This window comes from Myodes glareolus, chromosome 20 (assembly GCF_982192425.1).
Source record: "Myodes glareolus chromosome 20, mMyoGla1.1, whole genome shotgun sequence".
Lineage (NCBI taxonomy): Eukaryota > Metazoa > Chordata > Mammalia > Rodentia > Cricetidae > Myodes > Myodes glareolus.
In genome coordinates, this window is record NC_142045.1 from 42,326,123 (window position 1) to 42,344,054 (window position 17,932).

The 17,932-nt window shown below is 43.3% G+C and overlaps 1 protein-coding gene and 1 long non-coding RNA gene across 2 annotated transcripts in view; one reads left to right on the forward strand and one right to left on the reverse strand.

The window, feature by feature from the left end:
- Positions 1–1,062, reverse strand: part of LOC146890052 (uncharacterized) — a 35,261-nt gene extending 34,199 nt beyond the window's left edge. Inside the window, exon 1 of the long non-coding RNA XR_014999330.2 lies at positions 795–1,062. This is a non-coding gene — a long non-coding RNA (uncharacterized LOC146890052). The remainder of the gene's footprint in view (positions 1–794) is intronic.
- On the forward strand, positions 33–17,750 carry Pgrmc2 (progesterone receptor membrane component 2). The gene is made up of 3 exons (XM_048424941.3): positions 33–447; positions 13,852–14,007; positions 15,688–17,750. The coding sequence occupies exons 1-3, from the start codon at positions 48–50 to the stop codon at positions 15,783–15,785; spliced, it is 654 nt and encodes a 217-aa protein (XP_048280898.3). The 5' UTR covers positions 33–47; the 3' UTR covers positions 15,786–17,750.
- The last annotated feature ends 182 nt before the right edge of the window (positions 17,751–17,932 follow it).

A 17,932-nucleotide genomic window follows, 5' to 3' on the forward strand; every position in this document is an offset into this window, starting at 1 on the left:
CTTGGGGAGGGCAGGGGGCGGGAGGAGGAAGGCGCTGGCGGGCAGTGATGGCGGCGGGTGATGGGGACGTAAAGCTAGGCACCCTGGGGAGCAGCGGTGAGCGCGGCGGTGACGGGAGTCCCGGCGACGCGGGAGCGACGGCGGCGGGGAGCAGTTGGGCTGCGACGCTGCTGGCCACGGGCGGGGAGATGCTGCTGAACGTGGCGCTGGTGGCGCTGGTGCTGCTGGGGGCCTACCGGCTGTGGGTTCGCTGGGGGCGGCGGGGTCTGGGCGCGGGGCCCGGGGCGGGCGAGGAGAGCCCGGCCGCCACGCTACCACGCATGAAGAAACGGGACTTCAGCCTGGAGCAGCTGCGCCAGTACGACGGGGCGCGCACGCCGCGCATCCTGCTCGCGGTCAATGGGAAAGTCTTCGACGTGACCAAAGGCAGCAAGTTCTACGGCCCCGGTGAGGAATGAGGAGGGTGTCGGGGGGCTCGGGACACCCTATCCCCGCCGCGGCCACGCACCTGTACGGCCGCCCCGCGCCTGCCTCCAGCTGCGGGCGTCGGGGGCTCCAGGAGCGCCCCACAAACCTGCTCTCAGCGTCCCTTCCCTTCCCACCCCGTGTCTCCTCGCAGCTTTTCCTGGGGCTGACATTCTCAAAATTCTTTGACTCTGTCACATTGATCCTCAACCTTCCTCCTGAGCTTTCCGATTTCTGGGCTTTGTGAGGGCAAAAGGGAAAAGTGGCGACCCAAAGTTTTCGGCCCTGTGTAAGTTACAGCTTTTTACTCTGAATTGTCTGACACTTACCTATTCTTTCCTTCTCTGGACTAGTCTGCATAGAGCCAGGGTTAGGGACACGTAGTTTCAAGTTCCAACCCTCCCGGTTCTGGAGCTCGGTATAGGAACCACCTCGGACTCATTTTCTTTCTTTTTCTAAAAAGCCAGTTTGGGCTCCAAGATGCTTTCCAAGATTAACTCTATATATGAGATGAGGACGAACCATAAAGTAGATCTTAATAAATAAGACTGGCAACGATATTGGCCCTGAGTGTCTGGGGTGGAGCTCATCTGCCTAGCAGGCGTGTCTCTGTCTCGTCGTCTCCCCTCTCTCTCTCTCTCTCTCTCTCTCTCTCTCTCTCTCTCTCTCTCTCTCTCTCTCTCTCTCTCTGTAGTAAGATGAGTGTTCAAATACCCGTTGATAATGAATTATTGTATTTTCCTTTAGCGGAACTGAGAGAGTGGCCTGGAAGAGTCAAAAACTTTTGACCGCCCCTGCCATACACTGGTTCTCCAAATTAGAGGGTTTTTTTTTTTTATAACAACTTTTGTTTTCAGAAAACTATATGTAAGGTAGTTGCAATAGAAGCCCTTTACAGTGTAGTGGTAATCTGTTTCAGATTACACAAATAAGCGTCAAAGTCGGGGAATCTGTTGGTAGTCCATAAAATTGAGCAACATTGTATGTCCTGGTTATGCAGTGATTAATATTAAGCTTTAAAGAGGGGGCGGGAGTAGGGAGAGAGAGAGCAGCTACAATAAGAATAAAGCAAGAACCAAAAGTGACCCATCACTGGAAGGACTACATCCAGCTTTTAAACAAGTTTTTCTGTTAATTTTGTTAGTGCACGTGACTTATTGACACTGAATATGCTTCTGATTTCAGCTTAGCTGGATGCTATTTTAGAAATGTTTGGGTTTGTTAATTGGATTAGAGGTAAGAAACTGGAGTGCTTGGTGTTGGCTCTGTTTATTTCTTAGCGTGTCTTTCATTACATATATATGTACATGTGTAGATATTCTGGATGTATAAACAAATACCACATGCCTCCTTGCTTCCATCAACGTCAGTGGTTAATACTTTTCTTGTTTAGGAGCATGTTGAACAAGAGACTAGGACAAAAGTATACTATTTACACAGACCAAGTCAAATAAACTTTTTAAAGTCAGGAATTTACACAGATTTTGTACCTAGTTACAGCCTTTCCTGCAGTTGCATTAAAAAGTGTGTTCAGTGGTTAAAGATTGTCTAGAGTATTTGTTAAAAGAACCATTATTAGTCCTCACACATTAGGAAAGAGACCATTTGGGCAGCCTCCAGGTGCAAATGTGTGGCAGAAGTTAGAAACTAAGAGTAAGAACTGTGTAGGTTGGGGCTCTGGCTTGAGCACTGAAGGCATTCTTCAGATGCTAGTGAAGAACCACCCTGGTGTGGTAGTACAGGCATTTAACCCTGCACCTTACAGTCAGAGGCAGGTGACTCTGTGAGTTCCAGGCCAGTTGGGGTTGCATAGTGAGACCCTGTCCAAGACAAAAAGAATAGAGAACGTCTTTGTTCTGATGCACAATTATTTTATTACAGGTATCAATATACAGCCTAATAGGAATGTCTGAAAGATTTTATTATTGAGAAGAACTTAAATGTAGCCAGAGCATCTTGGGAGCTTTCAATCTGTTGGGGAGTCTTGGGGGGGTTGGAGGGAATAGACAAGAGTTTGAAATATTTTCCAGGAATCTGGATGCTGTTTTCATTTTATTCTTGAATAAGCAAGGTAATTTTGTAGAGTTATAGTTCAGCACACAGTTCTCCCTATCTAAGAATCTTAGTAATTTGAACAACTCGGCCTAAAGTTGGAAAGTTTATTTTCTGTGCCCTAACTGCTATCAGTTCCATTTTGCGGTGGTACATTTAGGATTAACGATTGTTTGAGGTTTTTGCTCCACAGAGCTGGGCACGTTCTCTTCTAGCTGTGCATCTTTAAAGTTCCACTTCTTAAAAATAAGATGAAATGGCACTACTTCAGATGTCGTTCTCTGCCAGCCACTTACTAGAATGTGTTGACTTTGTTGTCAGTATTGTTTTTAGTAATAGTCAGGTACTTGACTGGCTGGACAAAAAGTGTGGTCACGTAGCAAATTGCAATTCCTGGATTGGATCTGCCATTTGTCATTCCTGCAGGTCTTTGGTGAAGTTGCAGAGTATCTGCCTTAGTGATGAGTTGAGGTTTAAGTAAGCTGCAAACTCGAGGAACGTTTGCCCACAAGGTTTGGGGCACTGGTAACAGCTTCAGGGATAACTTGGAGATCTTAGTACTGGTTTGTCTTCATACCCTGTTCTGCTTCCTTCCCTACAGGTTCTGAACTTCAGACATACTTTTCATTTTCATGGCTTTATGTTCTTGCTGCCCAGTATGGTAGCCCAAGCCACAAATGGCTACCTAGAATCAATATACTTTAAAATGAGTTATTTGGTAACAAGCAGCCACATGGCTAGCACACTGAACACTGTACTTCATAGAGTGCCACACTCCTGCTTCCCCAGGAGCTCCTCCTGGTGCCCAGCATCGATTCTGGAAGCCAGTGAGCAGAAGTTCATGCTCCATTTCCTGAGCATGTTTCATTTATTTTTTTAAATGGCTCTACACGATATTTGTATTCTTGTTTTACATTTGTGAAAACTGGAACTTGGAGATTTTGCCCCAAAGCACCTATGCACTAAGTAGTCACACTGAAATCCCAAGTCCAGCTGGCTCCACAGCTCACACGCACCCTTCTTGTTGGCACATTATCCATGATGTCTATGCTTACATAGGATTTGACTATGTTAATGGTATACTGTTAGATAATATTGCAGCAGAGAAATTTGTGTACTTTATTATTATTATTTTTTTGGAATGGCAAAAAAGCATATAATTGGGCTCTTTGGTGTTTTCCCTTACTCATTTGCCAATATATGCCAAAGCTATAACAAGCTTTTAAATTCTGCTGAAAAGGAACAGGCTCATAAGTAGCCCCTTGGAGCTACCTAGTAGGAGGTTAAGGAAAAGAGCCCATGAACCTAAATCCTTCCTCCTTTTTATCTTGTCTTCAATATGTTGTTTTTATTTAACATTTTAGTTTAGAAAACTGTGGTTTAAGCAAGAGTTGCAACATAAAGGCCAAGCCCAGCCTGACCTACTGCTGCATGGATCTCCCATGTTGTCACTGTCACAATCCGCTGTCATCACAGGTTCTTGCTTTGAAGCCAACTAGGTTTGCTATTTAGGCTAGTTACCACATGCATCATGTTAGCTACCAGTAAGATAAAGGGGACCAGCTAACATTTCTGAAGTAGCTAAGTGTGGTGGTACACACTTGAAATGCCAGCATTCTTGAGGCAGAGGCAGGAGGGTGGCCTTTAGTTAGAGAGTAGGTAGCCAGGATACATAGTTGAGCTCCAGGATGGCTATGCTGTGAGTTCCTGTCTTGAAAAAAGCAAAGTTCAGAAAAGTTTTATATTGTGCTTTATATTTATTTATATCATTTCTATAGTATCGGTTACCTCTTATGAATTCTGTATCGTTGCATTGCTTTTAATGTTTTAGGGAACTGTATTGTGTTAAGTACTATAGCAAATTAAAATAACCAAATTGAGACCAGAGAATGCCTATTACGTTTAGAAGGAACAGAACTAGTTGCATGTACTTAGATGGTCAGATACTTTTCGAGGCCCTTATACCTCTGGCATACATCACTATGTAACTCTTGGTACCTGTATCCTTTCTCAAGATCTTTACTGTAAGACTTCATCTCCATTTTTAAATACTAAGAAGCAGCGCCTTAGATTTTATTACAGTAAGAAATTAAATAAGGCAATTTCAGAATTGGAATTAGTCTTTGGCACAGACCAGTCCATGTCTGTGGACTTGGCATCACTTGAGCACAAACACATCTCAGCATGTAATTATACTGTTTTTTTTTTTTTGTGCTATGAATGAGATTAGGGTTATGATCAAGGGACTTATTTGGGTATTTAGAAGTACCTTATTTCTGTTAGATGGTCAAAGAGTGTAGGGGTTGGCTTCTATACCGTGAAGGGACCGACCGTACAGAGCTTGGGTGTGAAAGTGTTCTGAAATGGGTTATTAGCTTACTGTACAGTGGGGTGAGCACTTGGAAGCTGTCTAATCAGACCTTTGTCATCTCCATTGACTGTTTAGGTTTGGTTTCAACCTGTGATTACTTGTAGTTAACTCAAGGTTTACTACTCCAGCCCTTGAAACCAACTTGTACTATTTTGTTCTTAAAATATATGTATGTGTGTATGTTTGGTAATTAGGACAGGAGGAGGTAAAACACATTTAATTCCAGCACTCAGAGGTAGAGGCAGGCAGACTGGCGGATCTCTTGAGTTTAAGGCTAGCCTGGTCTACAGAGCAAGTTCCAGGACAGCCAGGGATACATAGAAACCCTGTCTTCAAAAAACCAAATGTGTGTGTGTGTGGCTAGATTTTGAACTCTCATCAGCATTTTATGTTCTAGCTCAATCCCGTTCCATTTTTGTGAGTGCCATTGTGTTTTTGGTTCCACCATTGTATCTGGCCACACCTTTGTGACTGGCAGAGCTCTGAATACAGTTCAGTTGAGAAGAACTCTGCTGGGGTCTTCACTCCCCTCTCTGGTTTCCCTTCCCCTCTCTCTTCTCTGCTAGCATGGACGAATCTGTTCCACTCTCCTGGTGATTTTGTTCAGATATGGTTTAGATGTTGACTCCTTTGGAACAGCTGTGTAAATTAGGTTTTCTCCTTGTTGTGTCTCTTGAAGACACCTTACTGCCACTTGACAGGTTTTTCTCCCTGTTAATGCTTAAATGAACCTGGGCCTTAAGCATTTAGGCATTTAGGGCAGATACAGTACTTCTCACCTCTGTCCACAGCCCTGGAAGGATTTTTTTCTTTGTAGGAGATGTAGAAACGTGTGTGTGTGTGTGTGTGTGTGTGTGTTTTTACATTTATGTAAGTTCTGTGGAGTCCAGCAAAAGGAGTCAGATCCCCCAGAGCTGCCCAGTGTGGAACGTGTGTGTGTGTGTGTGTGTGTGTGTTTACATTTATGTAAGTCCTGTGGAGTCCAGCAAAAGGAGTCAGATCCCCCAGAGCTGCCCAGTGTGGGACATGTGTGTGTGTGTGTGTGCGTGCGCGTGCTCTGAGTGAAACTCAGGTCTTTACAATGTGGTTGCCTTTTTGAAAATTTACTATTTCCTCTGCCTCCCTGACTGCTGGGATAAAGGCGTGCTCCACCACCGCCTAACTGAAAATTTATTATTTCTTAGCCAGGTGTGATGGTGCATACCTTTAATCCCCAGCACTCAGAAATGCTGAGGCAGATAGATCTCTGAGTTTGAGCCAACCTGGTCTACAAACTGAGTTCCAGGACACCTAGATCTGCTACACAGAGAAACCCTGTCTGGGGGCAAAGGTGGGGGGGTGGAGTTACTATTTCTTACACCTCAATTTTTCTTGGAGTTCTGTCTTCAATTTACTAAAAGGCCTGTGGTTCTTTTCACTGGTAGGAAAACAGCCTGTGCTTCTCTGTCCTTGTTCAGGAGCAATGATATGAGATCAGCATAGGAAACTGTATGCTGGATTCTTGTTAAACCTTCACTGGAGTAGTGTGTGCACTGCCTTCTGGTTGTTGAGAAGTTTGCTTTAACAATGCTCTCCCCCATTCTGTGGTGGTTGACATGTTTTTCTCTCTCCAGTCCTGTTCTGTTGTGTATATGTCTGCGCACTGCATGTGGAAGGCAAAGGTGAACAGCAGTGTCTTCTTTAGCCTCTCTCCACCTTAGTTTTCGAGACAAGGTCTTACTGATTTTGTAGCTCACCAGTTTACCTAGGCTGCCAGCAAGCTCTGGGAATCTGTCTGTGTCCCTGCCAGTCTTAAGTTATAGGCACACACCTGGCCTTCTGTACGAGATCCACACTCGGGTCCTCACGCTTGTGGAACAGGCAGTTCACTGGCTAAGATTGGTACATGCTGGATTCTGCTAGAAGTCCATGTAAGCTGTCATCTCTGTTTTAGAGCACGTAAACCTGCCTTTAAGTTATTGCGCCCTCCATTCTCTCTTCCATCCCCCTGGAAGATAAGTAGATGTATATGCATTAATTTCCCACCTGTTCTTCATGACTGTCTTCTTTATGCTCTGTGTCTTAGTTTCTTTTGGTTTCTTTCGAGACAGGGTTTCTCTTGAAGCCTGTCCTGGAACTAGCTCTTATAGACCAGGCTGGTCTTGAACTCACAGAGATCTGCCTGCCTCTGCCTCCCCAGTGCTGGGATTAGAGGCAGGCGCCACCACCGCCTGGCTAAGTTTCTGATAACCCTAAGCAGCTTGCCCGTCTTGGTTTGTTCTTGGAGCACAAGTGTGTCTGCTCACCCGGTGGTGCTTGCTTCATGTCGTTGTCATTCTTGCTGCACCGTCTTTCTGTCAGTCACTGCATTATTTGTTTCTTATCCATGTCCTGGAGTTTCCATGCGGTCAGTTGTGGATGTGCTACTGTAGGGTGTTTTGAAATAGATCCCAAAATAAGGTCTTATATGTAAGGTTTTTTTCTTTATGATAAAAATTTCAAAGATAATACATGAACTGAAAACCCAAGGATTTGGGAAAAGGAAGAATCTTCCCGAGAGCCCCTTCATGCCTCTCTGCAGTGGAAATGGATCAGGGTGGGTGTTGCAGGGCTGTGCTGTGCAGGTCAAAGCATCTGAACCAGAGTCTTGTTTCCCCACACTTAATTATAGCATACTGTACATCCCTCGAGCAGTATCACAGTCCCGAGATCCTTTCGTGTATCACTCGCATCACGCAGAGTCTATCTCATTAACCCTGTGTGTAAGTTTCCCCGCCTCTTAGTAATGGTGCTGTGAGAGACAGCCTTGTGCCGATGTTGTAGATGTCGATAAAACTCTGTATCCTAGAAGCAGAATCTCCAAGGCTGACGGTGTGGCTGTGCTTGGTGTGGGGACTTCATTTGGAGTTGCCATCCAGAGAGCTTGATCTGTTTACTTCTCATCCTTGCCAAACTGCTTTAAACTGCTTGCTCTTTGTGAGTCTGAGGTTGAAACAGCTTCCAGTCATTTCTCTTATTTTGAATGAGAGAGAGAGAGTGTGTGTGTGTGTGTGTGTGTGTGTGTGTGTGTGTGTGTGTGTGTGTTGAAAGGAGGGAGGGAGGGAGGGGGAGAGAGAGAGAGAGAGAGAGAGAGAGAGAGAAAATATACAGGTGTAGGTGTGCATGCATATGGAGGCCAGAGGCCAACCTTGAATGTCATTCCTCAGTTGCTGTCTGTCTGCCTTTCTTTTTTTTTTTTTTTATCAGGCAGGGCCTGTGTCCAGTGTAGAACTCAGTGAGTAGGGGAGACTTGCTGGCTAGTGGAACCCAGGAGATTAACCTGTCTCCACCTCCCGCATGCTGGGATTGCAAACATTCCACCACACTCTCCTTTATAATTTTCAATGTCCATTCCAGGGATTGAACTTGGGTTTTTTTTGGTTTTTTGGTTTTTTTTTAGAGAATGTGTGTGCAGGTGCACACAAGCAGGCACGCCGTGGTGCACATGTAGAGAATGTGTGTGCAGGTGCACACACGCAGGCACGCCGTGGTGCACATGTAGAGAATGTGTGTGTAGGTGCACACAAGCAGGCACGCCGTGGTGCACATGTAGCGATCACAGAACAACTTGCTGGAGTGATTACTTTCTTCCATGCAGTGCCCAGTTTGTTGAATTCAAGCCATGAAGCTTGGCAACAAGTGAGTTCCTGCTGAGCCATCTTGCTTTCAGGGCAAGCATTTTAAAGACTAAACTATATCCCTAGCCCAAAATTTCGCATCTTTAAAGAAAATTTGAGTCATTTTGTTTCCTTTTCTACATACGTTTGTTTTATAATCTTGGCCACATTTTTTCAAGTGATAGTCATCATTTCAGCCTTTGCTGCAAATCTTTTCCACTTAATGTATAGCTGCGGTTTGGTTTTGGGCTTGGTTTTATTTGTCTGTTTTTAATTTTTAAACTTACGTGTTTGGTATTTGGCTGCATGTGTGCCTGTGCACTGTGTGTATGCTGGGTGCCTTGTGGAGGACAGAAGAGGGGATCAGATCTGGAACTGGAGTTCCAGACAGTTGTGAGCTGCCATGTGGGTGCTGGAAATAGAACCCATGTCCTCTGGATCAGGAGCCTCTTAACTGATGAACCATCTCTCCAACCCTCATTGTTGTTTTGATATTTTATTATATATATATGTATGATGTGTGTTCATGAATGACGGTGCTCAGTATATGTATGGAGGTTTCTAGGTCAGTTTTCAGGGACCCATTCTCCTCTCATCATGGAATCTGGGTATCAGAATTCAGGTCATCGGTGAGCTTGGTGCATGTCTATGTCTGCTGTGTTCCTCATCAGCCCTGCATAGTATTTTTACCTTTGCATGTGTGTGTGCGTGTATGTGTGTGAGAGAGAGAGAGAGAGAGACAGAGACAGACAAACAGACACTAGGGATTGGCCCCTCCCTTCCTTGACACTCTACCACTTAGCTGCATCATTTATCCCTGTACAGTGTTTTAAACCACAAATTTGTGGTTTTATGTACTTATCTTTTATGTCTAGGTTATGTCTCATGCTTACGCCTTCCTTTCCCTTCCTTTTGTCCTCATACTACTTTGGGGAGTGTGTGTGTGTGTGTGTGTGTGTGTGTGTGTGTGTGTGTGTGTGTTTTAATCTGTATTCACCATGTAAGACATGCACAGGCTCTTTGTCTTTCTTATGTAACATGATGATTCTCCAGTTTGCCCTTTTCCTGTAGATGATACACATTTCTGTGTGCTCCAGCCTTCTGGTTGGACATTCAGAGACAAGGTGGGATTTTCAGTCACATGAAACATCTAATTTGGTCTCAGCTTTAGCCCGATGAAATACTTGCTCTGTGTTGGGTTTGAAGCAGCATACAGTGTCTTTTTCTTTTCTTTTCTTTTCTTTTCCCTTCTCTTCTCTTCTCTTCTCTTCTCTTCTCTTCTCTTCTCTTCTTTTCTTTTCTTTTCTTTTCTTTTCCGAGACAGGGTTTCTCTTTCTAGCCCTGGCAGTCCTGGAACTCACTTTGTAGACCAGATTGGCCTAGAACTTGCAGAGATCCACCTGCCTCTGCCTCCCAAGTGCTGGGATTAAAGACATACACCACCACCACCCAGCCGTGTCTTGTCTTCTTGACAGAAACATTCTTCAGCTTTGCTGTACTAACTCTGAAAGTCCTGGAGCTTCCCAGATTAGAGTGTAAATTATCTCTATGCATTTACAGCAGCTTTATAGATATCAGTTTCAAGCCATGGAAATCACTTATAGAATATTTCTCCTTTATCATCCTACAGTCAAATTATGTCATAGATTTTACTTACCACATTTTCTGTTATTTTATATTATTGTTTCATATGAGCGTGGTGTATGCATATGCATGTGGTTTGTTACCGTGTGTCACATTCTACACAGTTGTATCAAAAATAAACAGTTTTGGGGTTTAGTAACTAAAAAACTGATTGACTTTTGTTTCAGATTTTTTTCTTGTTTGTCTCACTATGTAGCCCAGGCAGACCTCAAATTCACAATCCTACTGCCTTCACTGCCAGAATGCTGAGATTATAAATGTGCTGACTACACCCAGCCAAGTTTATTGATTCTGAACTTTAAAAAAAAAATCTTAAAAGCAGACTGATTTTATGAGTTTGAGGCCACACAGTGTTGTGTAATGAGGCCTTGTCTTTTAAAAAAAAAAAATGAAGAAGAGAAAACAGTCAAAGATATATTCAGTCACTTAACCTGTGGAGCATCCTACCTTAGCCAAGCCTCCCTTGAACATATTCATATCACCTACGTTAGCCCACAGTTGAACACACTCACCTTACATAAAGCCATTTGACACTGCAGTGTTTGGTATCTGGTGTAATTTATTGAATTCTCCATCCCATGGCTGCTTGGGATCTGCACTGAGTATTCTACCTGTTGCTAGTCCAGGGAGTGGTCAAAATTCCAAGTATATTCACCATAAAGGCAAAGGATGTTAGGTTAGTCAATTACTTGGTTGGAGATCGTTGTAATAATGTCTAAAGAAATCTTGACACTCAGCAAACAGCATTTGCCTTTTTTTGTAAACTATACCACAGAGGCTAACACTAGATCAGATTTGCTTTTCTTGGATAGCTCCCATTTTTGTTGTTTTTGTTTTGTGAGCAGCCATGTGTACTTAACAAAATACTATTGCTGATATCTTTATTTGTTGTGAAAGCTATCTCGGGGGAAGGAATAGCTGCTTGTGTTAGGGATGTAGGAAGGTATCTTTTTGTCCGCCTTCAAAGCCTCCTTGAGAAGCTGCCTGATTCCAACCCTACTTCTTCAGTGGCCTTACAGCATGGAGCAGAGAGCATGTGAGCCAAGGCCTCTGCAGCAGGAGATGCTTCCACAGAAGTCTGTCTATTTAGGGAGGACAGGGATATATTACTCATTGTTTTCCTTTAACGAGTTGACAGAAGCCCAGTTTTATCTACAATAAGTAAGCAACAAAAAGATTAGCAAAACTGACGCTTCCTTAGGAAAGCTGACAGAGATGTGCTTGAGCCTACTGGTGTGTAAACGAACATTCTCAAAGCCTAGGGGTTTTCTGTGGCGATGAGGGCTGCAGTGTTGTGTTTGCTGTTTGTATAGGCACTGGTCATCTTCCCCACCTTTGTGCAGCTCAGATAGGCTTCCTGGTCACACTCCAGGCAAGAGGAGTGCAAGGTGAACTCTACAGAGAGTGAGCTCTTGAAGGCCAATCAGTGAAAACGGAGGAGCCGAGGCAGCAGCAGTGGAGGAGCACTTTCATGGATGCCCTCTACCCTCCGTGTTCTCCGTCCAATGCTCAGAGCTTGTGGGGCCTCGGCTTTATGGAGACACGGTGTTTGGAGTGGTGAGGAAAGGGGGGCTAGTGTCCTGCTTCTGCCAGTAACTCTGGGCGAGCCACTGAATTCTGTGTTCTCATTTTTTAATCGGCCAAGTGGAGGAAAAAAGCAAAATCTATTCCTTCTTCATGAAATCCTGAAAGACCAAAGTGTGAAGTTACTGGGAAACTCTTTAAACTAGAGATTGTCATTTCCTCCTCGGGGTTGTTGCTCTCGTTTTTATTAATCCTTCTTTGATTCATTTGCCACTATTTTAAGCTGATAGGCTTTGGTCATCTTTGTTTCCAATAAACAAAAGGCCAACCTTCACTTGGTGTTCTTTGTATGCTCACACGTCTCCTTGAATGTCAGTTGAGAGCATTGCAAAGTTTGAAAGTCATAAATGTTGACCAGTGGTAGTGTCTGTTTTCTTACAGAAGACACATTTAAGGGAGCAAAACAATGCTTTATTATTGAGAGAATAATTTAATCATGGGTACATCCATTCAGTAAGAAAAAAATTTAGCCATTTAGTTATAATTTGTGATAATATCTATAAGTGACATGGAGAGTGTTAGTAATTGAAGAAGCTAGGCGCTGCACACCTGTCACCTGCGGCCAAGCCTAAACTAGCTGCTTGGAAACTCCTGAGAAAGCCGTTCTCGCTCCGTCTTATGGACCTTTCTAAGAATGAACTCCTACCCAGTCATGTTTCCAATGAAGGACAGTCAGCAATTCAAATTCCTTCTCATAGTGAAGTGTTCTGTGTAGGTGCTATTTCATTTCCTGTCTCAAAAGGCGTGAGTACTTTCTGATGCTTAGGAGTTTCCTAAATGCTTTCAGATGAGAGCAGGTGCTGTCATCTTTCACTTAGAAATCGAGGCATTTTTACTCTTGTTTTCTTTGTTGGACAATAATTTATTCTACTAAGTCCCTTTATTGATTAACAGTTTCCATGGACCTGGGAGGTGGCTTAGTGGATAAAAGCCCTTGCCTGGCCTGAGTTTGTTCCCTGAGACCTAAGTCCTTGGACTATACTTACACTGTGGCATATAGTTTACACACAAACATGTATACACATACACAAAATAAGTTTTTGGGGTGTTTTGTTTTGTTTTGTGTTGGTTTTTGTTTTGTTTTTCTAAGAGTCTTAAACCAGTAACTGGCTGTTCCTGAGGGTGAAGCTCTAACTGTGGTTTAAAACTGTTTCCATTTCCTCGGAATGACTTCTGCCATCTGTGAAGGAAGCTCAGATACTCAAAAGAAATTGTCATTTGTAAAATCATATTTTGGAAATCTTATTTAAATATTTTTGAAATATTTTAAACAGAAAGATCTCTTTGACCCCTTCTGTAGTATGAAATGCAAACAGTTCAATCTTAAATGGTTTCTGTTGGAAGGGTGGATGGAGAGGTGGCTTTGGCAGTTAGGTACTTGGTAGATGTCTGTGAGACACTGACTTCAGATCTCCAGCATCTACATTAAAAGCAAGGTCCAGTTGTGCATGCCTATAAGCCCATATTGGGGAGGTGTAGAAGGGGGTTCCTGGAACTGTCTGACCAGCCAGTAGAGCCAAATCAGTGAGCTCCAGGTTCAGAGAGACAAGGTGTCTCATGAAATAGGCAGAGAGATTGAACTAGCACCTGACATCGATGCACACATGAACACCAACATAGTTTTAAGCTCATTTTTTGTTTTGAGAATTTCATACAGGAACACAATGTGTTTGATCAGACCCACCCCATTGCCTCCCTTCCAATTCCTTCCCTATCCCACTACAACTTTTTAATCCCAATTTAGTGTACTTTTTAAATACCCATTGCATCCCTGTAGCACTGTCAATGAGGGTATGGGTGTGGGTGTGGGGCCACCTACTGGAGCATGAGGAACCTCATGGGCTGCATCCCACTGATCCCTCCTCTCCTAGTGAACAAGTTTCCGGGTAACTGGCATGAATTCATTGTTGGTTAAAAAAAAAAAAAAAAAAAAAGCTTTACTTAGGTACAAGGGAAATTTCCAACAAATCTGATTATCTTTCCAGTGTCTCTATATTTTGAAATTAAGACTGTACACTGAATGCACATCGTGGAGAGGACCCCATGTTTAGACACACCTTAAGGTGGCACTAGACTCTGAGCTGTCTCTTTCTTTTTCAGCGGGCCCATATGGGATCTTTGCTGGCAGGGACGCCTCCAGGGGGCTGGCGACATTCTGCCTGGATAAGGATGCACTTAGAGACGAGTACGATGACCTCTCAGATTTGAACGCAGTGCAAATGGAGAGTGTTCGAGAATGGGAAATGCAGTTTAAAGGTATCGTCTTTTGGAAAACTGAACATACGCTGTTGTACATACTTTGTAGACACCTCCTAGTTTCGGTTCCATCATTATTAGGATGTATTTTAATTAATAAGGCTGTTACGTGTGACAATTAGGTTGAAAGTCCATATTTGAAAATATATTTAGGACCAGGTGTGGCACGTGCCTATGAGCCCAACAGCCTCAAACTGATGCTTTCACTGGTCTTCTAAGACTTGTTATTAGGGAAGAGTTCTGTTTTGCTAAATACAGGCTTGTATTTAAAACAAGCTCAAGGGTTAGAGAGTAGCAATGTAGTAGACTGCATGACCTCCTTGTGTGTGGGTTCCATCCCAGTGCCCTGAGAACTACCACAACAAGTGAGTAAGTGATATCAACACTAATGATATTGTATTGCAAAATGAGTTAATCTAATTAATTTAAGTTAATTTAATTTAAACTAAACTCTTAATTTTAGTAAAGAAGAAATACTATGCCGGCACAGTAGCAGTTTTTACCTCCTGTTTGACATGCCTGCTGAGTCTTTGGAGCAGCTCATTGGACTTCTTGGCACTTGTCTTGGTTCTCCTGTGTGCAGAGCCCACTGCTAACCCTTTCCACAGCTAATTCACTTGTTTTAATTCACTTAGCCAAGGTTTTCCTTTCAGACAGAAAACAAATATGTTTTACCTGCATACAAGGTTCTAATTAAACACTTGACACATGAAAATAAGCAAGTAACAGATCTAAGGAAAGAGCTCAGTATGGGAAAGCATGAAGATGTGGTGGGGTCCTTGCAGAGCCTGCAGAAAGCCCAGAGAAATGAGTTCCTCATCCCTACTACTTTGTCGTTGCATTTTTCTCTCCAGAATATTCCTCAGATCTGTTTACCCTCTGGTTCTCCACCTCATAGGCTCTGCAGCTACCACCACCCCGTCTTCATTCAGCTCAAGAAAGTTTCCTTCTGCACGGTTAACATTCCAAAATATTAGCCATGGAGTTTTGTAATCCACTGTTTGAATGACTAAGAAATTTCCAATTATATGTATACATACGTTTGTTTGTGTAGCGTAGATTGACCTCAGACTCAGCAGGCCCAGTGCTGGGACTGTGTGTATGAACTACTATATCTGATTATAATATTTTAGTTATTTTAAGTTATTAAGTAAGAGTTAAAAGAATTGGACGCAGAAGCAGGCAGATCTCTGTGAGTTCAAGGCCAGTCTGGTCTACAGAGTGAGTTCCAGGACAGCCAAAGTTACACAGAGGAACCCTGTCTCGAAACATAAACCAAACAGCAAAAAGTTCAGAGCACTGATAGAACTCAGTGGTAGAGCACTTGCATAAAAGCCTAAGGTCAATCCTAGCTCCACAAAAACAGCCACATTCCAAGGCTTCATGTTAGTAAAGCCATGCTGGACAGCTCCGAGATAGTCCATGCACGATAAACTTAAAACTGCTGCTGAAAGAAGTCCCACTAACTAAAAAGACCCACTAACACTGAACTCCCCTTCAAAGAACAGTCCTAAACCTTGTCAGTTCCTGTGGCCTTCTGTTCAGGCCTTACATGCATATAAATGAAGCATTGGGGGAGTTTAGCTGCTGTGTGTCTTACAAGGCAAGTGCCTTCTTGCAGTACAGTGAATCATGAAACAAATTTAACCATTACTGACTTTCTTTTGGTGTATCTTTCAGAAAAATACGATTATGTAGGCAGACTGCTAAAGCCAGGGGAAGAACCGTCAGAGTACACAGATGAGGAGGACACCAAGGATCACAGTAAACAGGATTGAACTTTGTGAACAACCAAAGCCAGGGGCCTTCAGAACTACAACTCTTACTCCTTTCAGAGGACGTCCAGTCTTTGGTGGCACACCTGCTGTGAGAAACACTTGGCCCGAGGGTACCCGATAACGAGCTTCACTGTGGAGATCTGAATAGGAGCATTGTTTGTACTGCCGGATGAATTTGTCGCAGTTGTTTGTAATGACTGGTGGGCTTCTCATCCTGACAAGGAGACAGGGCCTTAACTGCAAGAAAGTCACCAGGTTGTTTTCACCCCTCCCCTCCTATCTCTTTTCTTCTCCTTCCCTTTCCCTCTTCCCCTTTCCCCTTCCTCTCTCTGCCTTCTTGTCCCCACCCCTTTTAAAACAAAACAAAAAAGTATCAAAGACAACCAGATAGGTATTTGCTACTCAAGTGTACAGATCTCTGCAAACAGCAAGGGATCCTGTTTCACAGGCTGTTTTATTTGTGTTAAGAGAAGAGCCTTGGGTGGGGTAGTGGTGGTTGCACATTCATTTAAGAAGTTCAGGCTACTGAAACATTAAAAGTGATTTCCCGAACTTTTTTTTTTTTCTGGGCTTTGTCAGGGAAGAGGAAAAAAACTTCCTTCTAAGAAAGGTTTGGAAATTAGAGGGATTTCCAGTGGATTGAAGTAAGCAGTTCCCTAGCTAAGATAATTTGAGACCAGTTTTATTTTTTTCCCTTCCTTCCGCTAGGTCAAATCAATATTAATTGTGCCTTATTTCACTTCCATAAACTTGAATTATTTTTAGGAAAAGCCCCTCTGTGAATTGAGAAGTCACTACAAGCAGCATTGAGACTGAGGTTGCTGTCATTCTGTGTGTGGAATGTGAGAGGAACACTCAGTGTTAACTGCCATGTGTGTACACACATAGCTAGCCTTGTGATGGCCAAATGCGTCCCCTATGCTTTTTGTTTTTCTTGAAGAAAAAGTGAAAAATCAACAACTCTTCCCCAGCAGCTGCCTAAATTTAGGAGTCTGCCCCTCACATGTCACTGGTGTGGGTGCGTGGGCCGTGGTGTGAATGTCCGTGTGGGTGAGTCTGGATGTGTGTGAGAGCGCCTTGGGAGGGACTCTTTCTGCGATGCTGTAAATACGAGTACCGTTTTAATAAAGCATGTACAGTAAACCAAATGAGCTCGAGTCGGACTAAATGCAGAGCCGGGAGCCAGTGTGTCATATACTAATAAGACTGCGTTTGATTCAGGATGAGGAAAACCTCTTGGAAATGAAAATCGGGCACTGGTTAGCCAAGCTCTACATGTACCACGTTCAGTGTAACTTCTGAGGCAACTCCACCCTAGTAGAACACTCCTGCTGTGGGGTCATTCAGGTAAGAGGTGATGTATTACAGTGTATACATTTGTGCTTAGGCTTTGCTGCCGCTGGCTGTGCCAGCAGCACTGACATAAAAACAGTATTACAGATAGCTATTAAATCCCTTCGTTGTGAGTTGGAAAAGTTTTACTTCAGAGCCTGCTTAGGTCAGATTTTGGCTTCATGATGGATTCTTGGTCAGGGACAAGTTGCTCCTACACAGAAAAGCCCAAAATGGAGGTCGTGAAAGACTTGTGCTTGCTGAGTGTGATGCATGCAGAAACCATCAAGATGACGTAAGCAGAAGGGTACAGCATGCTACGCTCCTGTTGGTCCTGGAGCATTCTCTAGAAAGTGTGCTTGTCACCAAATTCTGGCTGAAGAGCTCATGTGATGACTGAAGAGTTGATAAATGGTTTCTTTTTTATGTAAAATGTTTTCTAGAAACAAATTGTTAAAGTATATACCCTCTGATGTAATAAACTGCTATATCTGACCCATTGGACCCGAAGGTTGAAAATCTGCATCTGTGAGCAGCCCCAGGTATTCTTGCAGTAAAAACAATGCATTTTGTTTTTTAAAAGGAAGTGGTTTTGTGTTTTGGACTTGAAAATAAACTGTGTTCTATAGATAATTTCTTACCTCCAGTCAAATGTCTCGTTGTCAGTTAGTATGGTGCTGCTTGGAGGGGTCTGTGAACTGTCATGTTTTCCCAAATTGCCTACTTCTTAGGGGTCTAAAAAACATTCGTTTTCTTTTCCTTCAGTGTTAGAATTCAGACCTAAGGCTTCACACATTGCTCAGCTATTTAGCTCC